The sequence below is a fragment of the Cottoperca gobio genome, chromosome 19, assembly GCF_900634415.1.
Source record: "Cottoperca gobio chromosome 19, fCotGob3.1, whole genome shotgun sequence".
In the NCBI taxonomy this organism is placed as follows: domain Eukaryota; kingdom Metazoa; phylum Chordata; class Actinopteri; order Perciformes; family Bovichtidae; genus Cottoperca; species Cottoperca gobio.
The window spans coordinates 5,969,749-5,984,593 of NC_041373.1; the positions used below are offsets into that span (position 1 = coordinate 5,969,749).

The 14,845-nt window shown below is 43.0% G+C and overlaps 2 protein-coding genes across 2 annotated transcripts in view; one reads left to right on the top strand and one right to left on the bottom strand.

Annotated features, from left to right (window-relative positions):
* The first annotated feature begins 171 nt into the window (after positions 1-171).
* Positions 172-5,764, top strand: stx4 (syntaxin 4). The gene is given in 11 exon segments (XM_029456332.1): positions 172-420; positions 779-883; positions 2,729-2,828; positions 2,956-3,030; positions 3,162-3,232; positions 3,361-3,469; positions 4,206-4,279; positions 4,654-4,791; positions 4,872-4,955; positions 4,957-4,983; positions 5,538-5,764. Coding segments are annotated over 11 exon segments (894 nt in total). The 5' UTR covers positions 172-390; the 3' UTR covers positions 5,619-5,764.
* Positions 5,765-6,564: 800 nt separating this feature from the next.
* Positions 6,565-14,845, bottom strand: part of srcap (Snf2-related CREBBP activator protein) — a 38,746-nt gene continuing 30,465 nt past the window's right edge. The window contains exon 33 of the mRNA XM_029456689.1: positions 6,565-13,979. Coding sequence (XP_029312549.1) covers positions 8,505-13,979 — 5,475 coding nt within the window. The 3' untranslated portion in view covers positions 6,565-8,504. The remainder of the gene's footprint in view (positions 13,980-14,845) is intronic.

The following is a 14,845-nucleotide window of genomic DNA, read 5'->3' on the forward strand; positions in this document are numbered from 1 at the left end:
CATTTGACTGATTACCGGATTCTGTCCAGCTGAGACCCTACCATCTCCCCACCAGCAGCCTGCGCCGTAAAAAAAAAAACAGGGAAACAGATATGAAGTAGTTGAGTTAAGTAAACATAGAATGTCCATGTTAATAATCATAAATAAACTGTAAATCATTACACATCTGCCCTGTGTTGTTGCACTCTGCTGTCACAGGGGGCGCCAATGAGTCGACGTACAATGTTTTGAAGAGCACCAGAAGAAGAAGCGTTGCTACTGTAGTTTTCTTGTTGAATGACACTAGATCAAAGTTTTCAGTTTATTTTAGAGTTAGTTTCTCTGCTTGGGAAATACTTACCATACTTTCTCGTAGAGTCGCAGCGTTTCTGACATCTGACTGGCTGAACAATGCGGGACCGAACAAAAGAATTAGGAAATGTAAGTAAACGACTAACGTTAGCATTCGTGCGCTTAGCCTGCTAACTTAGCCATGTTCATTCCTTTAGTTGGTCGAGTTAACGGTTGTTTACGTCGGTGTTCAAACGTGACAACTTTTACTAAGACAGTACGCTACTAAAGATTATTAAATGAACAACGTGCAGCGTTTTACGTGTTTGAATGTTAACTTTAGCGACAAATTACTCCCAACTTCCGTTCCAGCCCTGTCTACTGAAGGGATATGCCAGGCCGGGAAAGGGCACGGCTGCTGGGGGTGATGAAGTTTGTTTTTGTGCTTTAAGTTGGAAATATCTTTATTTTCCTTGTGTTTATTTTGTGTCTATTATCTGACTTGCAGAAGGCAGAGGCTTCAGATGAGGACGAGGAGGAAAAAGCTCTCATGATCAAACCTGGAACCTCTTTAGCCAAAGAGGAGAAGGAGAATGATGCCTTCTTTAAAAAGGTGAAGTTTGTCTTAATACTGATATTAGTCAACGTCTAGATGACAGATCAGCGAAGATCACTTGTTCTTGTACTTAAGTTGTTGCCTCAACTTACAGTTCTATAACTCTTAAATTACACCCCTACTTTTTTGGAAGAAAATGCTTTCAATGTTAAGATTAGTGTTTGTTTACATTGTTAAACTGAGGAATATCTACTGCTGAGTCTTTATCTCAAATATTTTAATTGAGCCAAAGAAGATTATACGTACAATTATATTGTTGTTTCAATTGTCATTTCCATTTATATGAAGTAATTATAAAATTGTATTCATGTACATTCACAGATATGAAACAGATGATATAAAATATACAGGATTGTTTTTTGAGATTTGAACCGTATCAAACATTTCATAAAATAAATATTTAAAAACTATTGTTAGTTGCAGCTCTACATACTGCATCATGATGGTATACGTTAAACATGTGTGCTATTAGAGAAGACACCTTGAAATAGACCTAAAACTAATTAATTATTGATTATTATTTTTTATTAAATTAATTAATTTAGTTTATAAAATAAATAGCAAGAAAAATAGCAAGAAAAAGTTATTTGCAAGTTAAGAAATCCAAGATGTCGTCCAAAGATCACTTGCTCTTGTTCTTGATTTTTGTCTCAAACTAGAGTTGTAACTACATCAAAAGAGCGGTTTGCATGTTAAGTTTCATGTTTGTTTACATTGTTAAACTAAGAAATATCCACCGCTGAGGCTTTATGTAGAATAAATGTCACATGGACTCAATCTTGTCTGAAACTTTGTCACTTTCTAAATGTTGTTTTGTCAACACCTCAGTCTCTACTAATCCCAGTGTCCTTGAATAATGATCCACTGTTGATGCCATACTATAAGAGCAAATATGTACATTACATTACAGTTCATTTAGTCCAAAGCGACGTACAAAAAGTGCAAACAATCATGGAGATACAACTCTGAACAGCAAGAATCTTGTAAGTACAATAGCTTCAAATAGGTACAATCGTATAAGTGAACACTGTCTTCAAATAAGCCAGTTTGAAGTGCAACATACAGAAACCATATAATACAAATTCAACTATTAGCTATAAATAAGCCAAACCAATATAAGTGCAACATACAAAGAACAGTTATTTTGTTTTCTTCATTCGCCGAGGTGCAGTCTAAATGTACTAGTTACTTTTCTTCGTCTATAATAGATAGTTATTGGATTATTGGTTGGACCAAACAAGCAATTTAAAGACATGCAGTAAAAAAACCTCTTATCACTCTTATTCTAAGCTATTGAAGAAAAATATTTTATAGACCAAATGATTCCTCAATTATTGAGAAAATAATAAACTGGTAGTGGAAATAATTGTTATTTGCAGCCCTACATACTATTCTGTGCGTCATGATGGCATACATCACTTCAAACCTATGCGCTAAGAAATTGCCACTCTCCCAAAATTGTCAGAGCATTTGATTTATTGATTGCTGTCGGGATGTAAAGAGTATTTCAACAAATATAACAAAACATTTTTCTAAAATAAATTACCCACCCTAGCTTTAACAGAGCTCAAGATGCTAAGATTGCTTGTTTGCTCCAGCTGTCCTCTACCTAAAAATAATCAAATTAAAATGAAATAAAACAGAAAGTCAGCAATATCCTCCCTTTTTAAAACCTGGAACCAGAGCATGTTTGGCATGTTTGCTTGATGGATGAGTTCAACGATTAATTGATCAACTAAACTTCTTGTGGATTTATTTTTAGCAACTAATTGACTAATCAATTAATAATAAATAATAAACTGCCTATTAACTTCAAAACTACAACTTATTTTTTAATTTTAGGTGCAAGAAATTCATGAGTGGCTGCAGAGCCTCAAAAAGATGGTGTCCAACCTCGAGAATAAACAGAAAACTGTGCTGGGTGTGGCGCTGCCGGAGGAAAGTAAGTGTGTTCGTTTAGGCCATCAGTCGGTCCAAACTTTCAGTTAATCTGTTTTACTGAATCTCTGGTCCTGAATCTCACACTCAGGGCGTTCACATTGTCTGATGTTGTTTTCCTCTGGGGTCAGGTATGAAGAAAGAGCTCCAGACTCATCGAGAGCAGATAAAAACGTTGGCATGTCAGATCGAGAAAAAACTGAAGAGTGAGTATTAAGTGTGTGTGTGTGTGTGTGTGTGTGTGTGTGTGTGTGTGTGTGTGTGTGTGTGTGTGTGTGTGTGTTGTGTGTGTGTGATCCTTTTGTTTACTTGACTGACATCAATGATCTTTCTTCAGGTATTGAACTGAAGAAAGGAGAGGAGGATGGAAAATATATACCCATAAACGTTCGGATGCAACGGACCCAGGTTGGGTATATCTTTAGATTTTAACCCACAGATGTTTCATCTCATCAGACCAGCTGCATGAAGCCGTTTCATTCCGTTAGCGTCAGATATACAGCAGTAAAGTGACCCAAGTGTTTTCTCCTCTCCAGCACGGTGTCTTGTCAAGGGAGTTTGTGGAGTTGATGGGTCACTGTAACACCATCCAGGCGCAGTACAGAGACCGTAACGTGGAGAGAATACAGAGGCAACTCAAAATCAGTGAGTACACGAAGCACGGCAGCTGCGATTTCTTGTGTCAGGTCTGTGAGCACTGGTCGTCATCGCTTCCTCGCTGTGTGCACGGTCAGCAGTCCATCTCGTGACATTCACCACGCGTCATCTCCTTTCTGTCACTTTCTATTTTACACACTTTACTTTTGAACCAGCATGTTTAGCATTTATAACACTCGTAGTTTATATTATAACTTCTCCTTTGAAGACATATTTTATATTATTACAGCTGCCTCTACTTGTGGGAGACCACAGGAGGAGTTGTTAATGAACACTATATCTGCTTACAACTACGTTACAGTGCGTTATAAAGCATTTATTAAATGTTTATATACTGCTTATGAATGCTAAATAGGAGGGTTAAAGTAAAGTGTTCAGGGTCTGTAATTTTATTCAAATTAAGTTACACGGTAGTACGATTAGCTGATATGAAAGAAAATTAGTCAAAGTATTTAAATCATTAATTGTTTCTAGTTATTTTTCAAGAAAAAACAAAACAAATATGTTATGATTCCAGGTTCATAAGTGTGAGAATTTGCAGTGTTTCATTGCAGTCAAACCTTTTTTAACTATTTGTTCAGGATTCCTTCCTCTCCTGCACTGTAATTACTGTTTTTTTATCCTCCTAAATGTGCAAATAAACAAAAAACAAAACTTGAGTTGGACAAAACAACCGCAACATCCAGTATCCAAAACACTGATGTATCGTACGTCTTACTTTTAGCTGGGAACAACGTGACAGACTCGGAGCTGGATGCGATGCTCGAGAGCGGGCAGACGGATGTTTTCACCCAAAATGTGAGTATGTGCAAAGATGAAGGCAGGGTGTCAACGTGATGTTGGAAACCACAACACGGCAGTTCCATGCTGAAGCAAAACACTTGCAGCTGTTTCCCATCAACCACCAACCCGTCATGGTAGCAGTGACTTTAAGTGTCATGTATGAAATGATGACAGATCTGTTCTGTTGTAGTTTTTCTAATCGCTCAAACTGGACTGGATCAGATTTGGTAAGCAAAGAAAGAAAACCATGTGCAGCCCGTAGTGATGTCTTTAGTGTTTTAGTAGCTCATAGTGTGAAGAATCCTGAAAACCCTGAAACCTCATGACTGTTGGTATAATGTTCTGTTGTTTATAATGCAGCTAATAAATATCTTCACTGTGGTATTCAGATCCTGATCGATGCTCAAGCCACGAAGCAGGCTCTGAATGAGATCGAGTCCCGACACGACGAGATCCTGAAGCTGGAGCGGAGCATCAGAGACCTGCACGAAATGTTCCAGTACCTCGCCATGGAGGTGGATGCTCAGGTAAAGCAACGTGGATAAAGTCCCTCAAGCATTTGTTTGGGGTGACGAAGAGAATTCTGATATTTTTTTACTTCCTGCAGGGGGAAATGGTGAACCAGATTGAAACCAACATCAGACAGTCGTCTAACTACGTGGAGAAAGCGAAGGAAAACACAGCGAAAGCAGGTCACATATCAGCAGAAAGCACGCAAGGTACCGTTTGCAAGACACTGAAATGGACACTTTAACTTACTGGAAAACCTTTAGTGGGCTGACCTCTGGCCATCCCATCAAACCAAAGTAGCTTTTCTCCCCATAAACTGGTTTACAATGATCCCTCTCTACATTATGTCCTGCCCTAACATCCATTGTGTCTTTAGAGGGACTGTTCATCCAAAATTAAAAATGCATATTTTTCCTCTTACCTGTAGGGCTATTTATCAATCAACATTGTTTTGTTGTAAGTTGGAGATATCGGTCTTCTCTCAAATATAGTCCTAAAATCATGACCCGTTTACTCAAGCGGTGTCCTGGAAGAAACATTTTAAATTTTTCAAATGTGTTTTTTGGGCGCTTTGAGCACCTCAAGCCGAGTGCATCTAGTTCCATTATATTGGAGAGAAGGCCGACATCCCAGCGATATCTCCAACACTCACCAAAACAATCTAAATTGATAAATAGCTCTACAGGTAAGAGGGAAAATATGTATTTGTGATGTTTATGTTAATGTTGTATGTTAATTAATCTTTGTCTCTCTCCCAATGCAGAAAAAGATCTGGATAGCGATCTGTTTGGCCATCCTTATCCTCATCCTAGTCATCTCATTGGTCGCCACCTTCAGCACCTAACACCAGGCACTGAGCTGTTGGCTATAGACTGGTTTAGCAGAAGCACATCAAAAGAAATCCCCTTGCATGTACATAATTTCAGCCCACAGGAGGTCTGTTATCATTCCTGCTTTTTTTTTTTTTTTTCTTATTTGTCTTCCTCTAACTTTCCTGTCCTCACAACAGGCCTTTTGTTTTTAGAAAGAAATGTGCTTTTATCTCACAAATGACTACAATCTCGCCTGCATTTCCACTTCCACTCAAGGTAGTGCTGCTGGTTTATGGAAACCCCCTCTTCAGATTCTGGTCTGCAACACAAACGCATGATTTGTGAGCTGTTCCCCTCCTACTTAAGAAAAGAGGAAATGTGGCCTTGAGCAAAGCACAATGCAGTATTGAAACCTCACTGGGGATGATCATACTGTACTCAGGAAACTGTGCGTTGATCCTTGTTACGATGGTTCTGGATGAATTTGAGTAAATAACAATTTTAATAGAGATGGGATTTCTTTTATAGGCATATAGACTAATATAATTGTACATAACCTATAATGCTGGTGAATGACATTCTTTATGCAGATGATTTTTTTTAAACTTGAAAGTTGTTTCAAATTGCCTACAAGTGTAAATACAGATTATTTTTTTTTTGGGCATAAAAAGTAAACCCAGCCCCCTCTTTTTATTTTACGGTATCTGCACTGCAATAGAAGGCCCGAGGCCCACTTTATTTGTCCTAATTTGTATTTATGATATAAAACATTGTGTAAACTGCTGCAACCACACTTAATTATTCTCTCAACTGCCTTCACTTTTATGTGAGAATGTGATGTTGTGCACTAACATTGTCAAGGTGGGATGGAGTGAGTTTATATTGTGTTTATATTTACACAGCAGTGTTTCAGCTGTCAATCCTCATCATGGCTCAGCCTGACACAAATACTGATATGACTTATTTTTCTTCACCCGATTGTCACATTATGCAGTCTCCTTTTGTCTTCCAGGTCGCTTGTTAAGTCATTTTAGTTTAATTCTGTTGGGAAATCCTGGAGCAGTGATGTTATTTACGGAGACGAACGGTGCCTACTGTGCACCACAACGACAAATCTGTAAAGAAAACAAACTGTTTATCGTAATGGTTGAAGCGGAAAGAAAAAGGCTGACACTTATTTTTAATCTAATTTCATTTTTTAAATAAAATACTGCCATGGCCTATTCAGTTTGTCTTGTATAATAAATTGTGTAGTTCACACATCGGCTGTTACAATTGAAAATACGTTTTTTTTTTGCATTTTTACAACATCAATGTATCTTTTTTTTTTTTTTTACAGTAAGTAATTCATTAAGTATGACACAAACCTGCATTTTACCCACTATTAAACAATCTTGAACACAATGAAAAATAGCAACTAATTTTTGGTCTTTTTATTCAACTGTAATTGTCTTAATTGTTCAAGTAAAACAATGTGGAATTACAAGGGATCAAAAGGAATGCAACAAATGAGAGAAATTAAAATAAGACCATCACCATAAACTACCCCCCACCCACCCCCCAAATATCACCTTTGCTCAAAATAGCTTCGACAAGTCCAAAAGTAAATCGACAATTTACAGTCATCTGGAACTGTACCAGTAATTTTATTAACATATTTTGTTCAAGTAATTTTTTTTGTTTTGTTTTTTACATGAACGAAGAGCAATGAAGTGATGGTGACAAAAAAATTGTGACAAATAAAGCATTAATTTGGTAGCACTGATGCACAGGGTGCTTTTCTTGATGTTGAGTTTCTTTTTTTCTTTTTTAATAACGAGAGAAGCTCGACACCGCTGCTTCAGGTGCTTCACAAGGCAATCTGAGGTTCAAACCCATTTGGCCAAAGAGGCACTCTTAATTTCAATAACATTGACTTGCCCTTTCGAAATAAATACATGACAAAGTGGACCGTAACTATAACTGCCTTTGGGAAGATTAGGAAAAAGAAATTTAATTTTTGCTGCTCCAAGTCTGTTCAAGACCATTTGCAGCTTCAATTAATACATTTTCAAACTGTAGAGATACATCGTGAGGTACATGGAACCAATTAATCGACTGAAGTTGATGCAAAAATGTATTACTACACCACAATGTACTCAAAAGCCGAGGGCCACAATATCAGATGTGCAAATGAGAAATGCAAGGCTGGATTTAAAAATGAATCCAAAGAACAGAAACTGACATGACAAAAAAGGGGCCCAAGCAAAGACAAGCTCCAGCATAGTGCAGCAAAGATCACATTGACAGATCTGGTCTCTTCCTAATACCCTGGAAGAAATAATAAAATATGCATAACTTATCAACTGACTACAAAGAAACAGTCAGGACAGCTGACAAAATTTTTCAAAACCAAACTCTCTAAAACCTCCAACTTACAATACAACTGGTCACTCATAAGTTTTTAATGTCACACAAATGACTTTTCATTTATGACCCTAATAGAGGGTGCTGTATAATCCCATCTTAACACATAAGATCAGAGTGTTCCAGTCTTTAATGATTACAGTACATAATGTGAACTAACAGCTTTCCTTTATTATCTCTTGCACCTTTGTCCCCCCTCAAGTCCCAGTGGTGAATTTATCCACTGTACCATCTCTTTGTCTGTTTACGGACGCACAACAATGGCGCCACATTTTTTTTTTTAACTCTGTCCGGCATCCCTGAGCCTTCCCCCAGCTGACAATGGCTGAGCTGGTGAGACGGCCAGCTCCAATTGGAAAGGGAGAGGGCCCAAAAGGCAGGGAGGTCCCTGGCTTGTGCAGCACTCAGTTCCCTTGCATTCATTAAGAGTGCACACAAAGCAGCAACCTTGGAGGTCATGACATGCTCTTGTATCGTGCTCTTGTTTCCATTTTTTCCTTTTGGCACTCTGATCATGTCTTGTTGTAACGATGGTGACCAGAAGAGGAGCGGGTGCTTGCAGCCGGTGACCGGGCCTGCACCGCTGCGAGTGCTGCGACGCTCCGCAGCACCCTGTCTGGTGTCCCCTCTGTCCCTGAACCGCTGGTCACCTCCTGCGAGAGCTTTTGAGACCTCAGGCTCTCCCTGTGATGCTTGTCTCTTTTATCTCTACTCTCCGAGCTGCGATCCCTCTCACGCTCGCTGCCGGGGGAAGCGGCACGGGACTCGCGATGCTCCGTATTTTGAGAGCTGATGCTGCGGGTGCGTTGGCTGCTGCTGTTGCTGCTGCTGCGGCTTCTGCTGCTGCGTCCACCACAGTCACCCTCGCCATCACTGCTCATGCTGCTGCAGGCACTGTAGCCACGGGACGACGACTGCGCCTCTGCCTCGCCTTCCTTCCCCCCTGACAACTTTCTACTCCCCCGCTCTTTTTCCTCTGCTTTAGACCTCTTGTACTCAACTTCCAGGGGTGGAACTAGAGAACCGGGGCGCTGCCTTGTGGATCGGGAAGAGCGGCTTGTCTTAATTAGCGTTGAAGGTTTGCTGCTGCTGCTTTTATTATTAGTAAGATTTACAGAGTTACTCTGAGGGGAGGCTGGTACACTTTTGCTTTTAGGCTTTTGGTTCTTGTCAGAAGAAGAGGCAGCCTTAGCCCCCGGGTCTTTCCGAGTGGTGTGACCAGGGGTATCCACCCTGCCTTTCATTGCCAGGAGCTTGGCTGCCGCATTGAGTGCCGAGCACCTCTTCCCCAGAACTTCGGGCTCAGGAGGCAACAAGGGCGCGCTGTTTGTTTGAGCTTTACTTTCTTGTGAGGGCTGAGATCCTGCCGACTTTCTGGTGATCCTAACAGAAGATGTATCACTGCCTGACTCTCCACCTGTGGATGTGTTGGCGTTGTTTGATGCACTTCTGTCAGGTGTCTTTCCTTGCCGGCTGTTGCCCTTTTCCCTCTCCTGATCTTGCAGCCTGTGCTTGGCTGAGCGTGTCAATCGGTGTTCCTCCCTGCTCTCACTGTTGTCAGAGTCCGAAGAAGAAGACGAGGACCTGGACCGCCTTCCCCGAGAGGTGCGCTCCTTTTCCTCTTCCTTCTCCACATCCTCTTCGTTATTCTCCTCGTTCCCCGTTTCTGAGGTGACATCCATTCGCCTCTTCTTCGTAGGATGTCTATTCTCGTAAGTCCTCTTGTGGTGAGCTTGGCGAGTGAGGGTTGATGTCGAGCACCCAGATGATGATGAAGAGGAGCGAGCAGACTCCTGGCTACTCTGGCGACTAAGAGGTCTTTTCTGGATTGGAGTTTGCTCCACCGCTTCTTGCTTAGGTTCTTCTTTCTGAGCGGCAGTTGCGGGCTGTGTTCCCTCCCTTGATGACTCAAAATCTTTGGTCTCAGAGGAACTCTCCAACTTTCTCCTTTTACGCTGAGATTTACATATACTCTCTTTTTTGTTGTGATCCTTCTCCTTGTTAGTCTTTGCGCCAGCCTCTGCAGAATCTACTTCCATTTCTGCCACTATCTCCGGGTCACTTTTAGAAGCAGACACGTGTGTTGGCTCTAAAGTTTGTTCTTCAGATGAAACACTAGAGGAAGCAGATGTGGTTACCTCAGTGGACGCAGAGCTTTGTACTTGCAGGGAAACAACAGCAGACGTTTGTGTGGTGGACACAGGAGGAACCGTTTTTGTTGTGGTAACTTCTACTGTTGCTCCGGACACAGGGGTGGCTGTGGATACTTGGGTAGTTTTGACGCTTGTTGTAGCAACTGTAATGGACTTTTCTGGGGATGATGTAGTTTTGGTGACTGTTGGTAATGGAGCTGGTGTGGAAGTTGTTACTGGAGTTGGGATCTTTTCTGCAGTCGTTTGTTCTTTGGAAGGGGCTGCTGTTCCTACAGGAACTGTAATTGCCTTTATCTTGGGTGTGGGAGTTACACTGGCAGACATTGTAGTTGGGGAAGGAGTGCATGTTGGAGGAGGTGGTTTTGCGTCTGACGTGCCACCTGCCTGTTCAGCCACTTGAACTGTTGCAGTTGTTGGTGACGTTGAAGCCAGTTTGGTAGTTGTCAAATTAGTCCTTGCAGCAGACGATGACACCGTTACCACTGATGGTATTGTACAAACAGACATGGTTGGACTTGCGGTGCAAACTGTGTTTGAGTTTGATGGACAAGCTTGGAATGATTGTACTGTTGTTGTCGTAGTTGTTGCTGAAGTGGGGGAAGATGTTGAGGTGGGTTTTGGTGAAGCTGTAGAAGGGATGGAGGTTACAGTAGCTGGGGATGTTATAGATGACAGAGATGAGGCTTGCGGCAAGTCCTTCACAGCAGTAGCTTTAGTTGCGACTGATTTCACTGTAGTGGTGACTGCTGGTGTATCGCTGACTGTTTTTGATATTACGTTATTAGCTGTCGTAATCGCTGTGGCAGGGATTGATGTTGAAACTGCTTCGACAGCCATCACGGAAGATGACGCAGTCGATGGAATAGTAGCAGCTGGTGTGGCAACTGTGGTGGTTTTGGCAGAGTCTGGTCCTGTTGTTTTCACAGTTGTTGTAGAAACTGATGGTTTGGGCTCTACAGTAGCTTGAGAAGTTGTAGAAACTGAAGGTTTGGGCTCTACCAGAGCTTGAGAAGTTGTAGAAACTGAAGGTTTGGGCTCTACAGGAGATTTAGAAGAAGTTGTAGAAACTGAAGGTTTGGGCTCTCCGGGAGATTTAGAAGAAGTTGTAGAAACTGAAGGTTTGGGCTCTCCGGGAGATTTAGAAGAAGTTGTAGAAACTGAAGGTTTGGGCTCTATGGGAGATTTAGAAGAAGTTGTAGAAACTGAAGGTTTGGGCTCTACGGGAGATTTAGAAGACGTTGTAGAAACTGAAGGTTTGGGCTCTTCAGGAGCTTTAGAAGTTGTAGAAACTGAAGGTTTGGTCTCTTCGGGAGCTTTAGAAGTTGTAGAAACTGAAGGTTTGGGCTCTTCTGGAGCTTTAGAAGTTGTAGAAACCGAAGGTTTGGGCTCTTCGGAAGCTTTAGAAGTTGTAGAAACCGAAGGTTTGGGCTCTTCGGGAGCTTTAGAAGTTGTAGAAACCGAAGGTTTGGGCTCTTCGGGAGCTTTAGAAGTTGTAGAAACCGAAGCTTTGGGCTCTTCGGGAGCTTGAGATGTTGAAACCGATGGTTTGGGCTCTTCGGGAGCTTTAGAAGTTGTAGAAACCGAAGGTTTGGGCTCTTCGGGAGCTTTAGAAGTTGTAGAAACCGAAGATCTGGGCTCTACAGGAGCTTGAGAAGATGTTGAAACCGATGGTTCAGGCTCTACAGGCGCTTGAGTAGATGTTGAAACCGATGGTTCAGGCTCTACAGGCGCTTGAGAAGATGTTGAAACCGATGGTTCGGGCTCTATAGGCGCTTGAGAAGATGTTGAAACCGATGGTTCGGGCTCTACAGGCGCTTGAGAAGATGTTGAAACCAATGGTTCGGGCTCTACAGGAACTTGAGAAGATGTTGAAACCGATGGTTTGGGCTCTACAGGAGCTTGGGAAGTCGTAGATACTGAAGGTTCAGGCTCTACTGGAACTTTAGAAATGGTGGAAACTGAAGACTTGGGCTCTACGGAAGCTTTAGAAGTTGTAGAAACTGACGATTTTGGTTCTACAGGAGCTTTAGAGGCTGTTGATTTCACACCTGTAATGGTTGATGTGACAGTGCTGGCAGGCGACAATGGAGTTGTTTGTGTAGTGGGGATAACAGCAGACAAAGTGACAGAGGACATCTGCGGGAATGCTGTGTCTGGGCTTGGAACTGTAGCCGGAGCTGAACTAATAAATTGGGCTGAGGCAGCCACAGGAAGGGGTGCAGGTGCAGTGGGTGTTTGGACTAAAGCTAGTGTGGAAGCTTTATCTGTTGTTGTGGGGGCTCGAGCTGCATTTAGAACAGAGGTTGAAACCTCAGTCTTAGTGTTTGTTTCCTCAGCTTTGGTGGACTGGGAGGCCTGACTGCTAGTGAGAATATCAGCTACAGTGGTCTCCGACTTGTTGGGACACAGGACTGTTGGCTCTGTGCTTGCATCAGTTTTAGAGTTCTGTCCTTCACTAACAGTTTCTGCCGTGGTTGAGGAGTCTTTGCGAGGACGCCCCCTCTTACGTTTTGGAGAGAGAGGCGGGTTCCCTTCCTCACTTGGCAAGGTGGGCTGTGGGGCCACTGTGTTGTCAGGCTCAGGTAACCTTGGGGGAGTCTTAGGGGGCCGGCCCCTCTTTCTTTTCAAAGGTGCCATAAGAGAATTCACGCTTGAGTCTTTAGAGGTTGTGTCTTTGCTTGGTAGTATTTCCGTTTTTCTAGACTGGTTTGCTCCCCTTCCTCGACCCAGATGTTGCTCTCCCAGCTGAGCAGCCATGCGAGATTCAGTTTCCAATCTGCGCCGTACAGGAAGATTTCTCAGCACAGGCATGTCAGGAGAAAGATGGGGTGGGGAATATGGAGGGTAACTTCTGACAGGTGGATGGTGTACAGACAGTCTCTGAGTAGAGTCTTGGTCCTGGGGAGATTTTGTAACGGCCCCTTTATTTTTGCTGTCAGGGCTCGGTGATGTGTTGCCTTTGTGTGGTTCGTCGACTAATCCGGCAGTGTTCTCCTCCACGGTTGCCTCCTCTGAAGGAGCTCCAGTGCCACTTCCTCGCCGCCTCCTCCTCCTTGGCTCCTTGTCCTCCACCACCGTGACCAGTCGCCCTGGAAGCTTCCGTAGGACTTTGGCTGATGGGGAGTCTTCAACCAGGCCCCGCAGGACTTCACCGTCTGCTGACTGACGCTTGCGAGGTGATCGTGAGCTGGTGGAGGGGGGAGACATAGCGCTGTGGTCTTTGGTGTCATCAACTTTTTCTTTGTGGTCCATTGGGCAGTTGGATTCTAGCGGTGACTCAGAATCTTTCTCCTCTCTGCAGTCTTTGGAGGTCTTGCCGTCAATCTCCCCAAGACACTGTTGTTTCCCTCCAGGGGGAGAGCTTGTTGGAGGGGAAGGCACTGGACTGGGATGAGAGCGGTTTGGCAGAGTCCTGGTTTTGATGGTGTTGTGATCTGTGGCAGGAGATGAGGCTTTTGACGATTTGGAGGAATCTTGAAGCCTGGTTGATGAAGAGGTTTGGTCTGTGTGGGACGGGGTGGTAGACACGGTACCAGAGTCTTTGGCAACTCCTCGTCCTCTTAGGCCGCAGCGGAGTCTTTCAGGCACTTCTTTCGGCGGCGTGGGCTCAGGCTCAGTTTCAGGCGACGCCCCACGCAGCCGACCACTGGTCCTTGTAGAGGTGCCGATCTTGCTCGCGTCCTTGGGTTTACGGCCACGGCGGGTTGGCTGAGTAGGCTCCACAGAAGCTGACAGTGACAAAAAGTCATTGTCGTCATCATCAGATGAAGCATTGAGCTTTAGACCTTCCTCCTTGGCCTGGTCCAGGCCCTTCCTGGCAGCCTCCACTTGCTCCTAAACAGACACAGGTAGAACAGATTTTTTGAAAACTCACAAAATGTCTTTTTTTGTTTGGTTCCTGTAGTCCTACAGTGTTGGATACTAAAACTACTTACTCTTACAATATAACAAAAAGCAAGTGGTTAGGCCAATACCCCTTTAAAATTTTAAAGACATTGACAAAATTTCCCTCGGGATGAATAAAGTATCCATCTATCTACTACGTTTACATCAGTGGCGGGCCGTGCATTTCACACCTAGGCCTTCAGAGATGTCCTACACCAGGGGTCAGGAACCTATGGCTCGCGAGCCATATATGGCTCTTTCGATAACACGATATGGCTCAGACAATTTTGAGCTGACATTTTTTAACATGATTAACAAGTAATAAATAATTGTACTGTGTCATTTTAAAGTAAAACATTTAGCAGCAGATTTGTTTTTAGTTCTCCCCTCTCTTTCCTCCGCTCCGTCACTGGCTGTAGGTTAAGGTGTGTTCACACGTGTGTGTGTGTGTGTGTGTGTGTGTGTGTGTGTGTGTGTGTGTGTAGGGGGCAGAGCCCCGCCCTTCGCGAAACCGAGCAGAGGAGAAACTGCGCAAAGCAAGCAGTAGACCGGGGGGGTCAAACTCAATCACAGAGAGGGCCAACATTAAAAACTTGGACTACGTCGAGGGCCAAACACGGTCCACATTTATTGAACAGGGTACACATAAAGTGCAAAAAGATATGGAACATATTTAAGTCAACTGCAGACGGATTGCTAAGCAGTTCAATTAAAATATCTGAGCAGCAAAGTCGGCAAATGCTCTCAGTTGATCAGCAGAATGCGGTCGGGAACACAGCGGTGGAGATGTTTGTCAGTGTTTGGAAACACGTAGT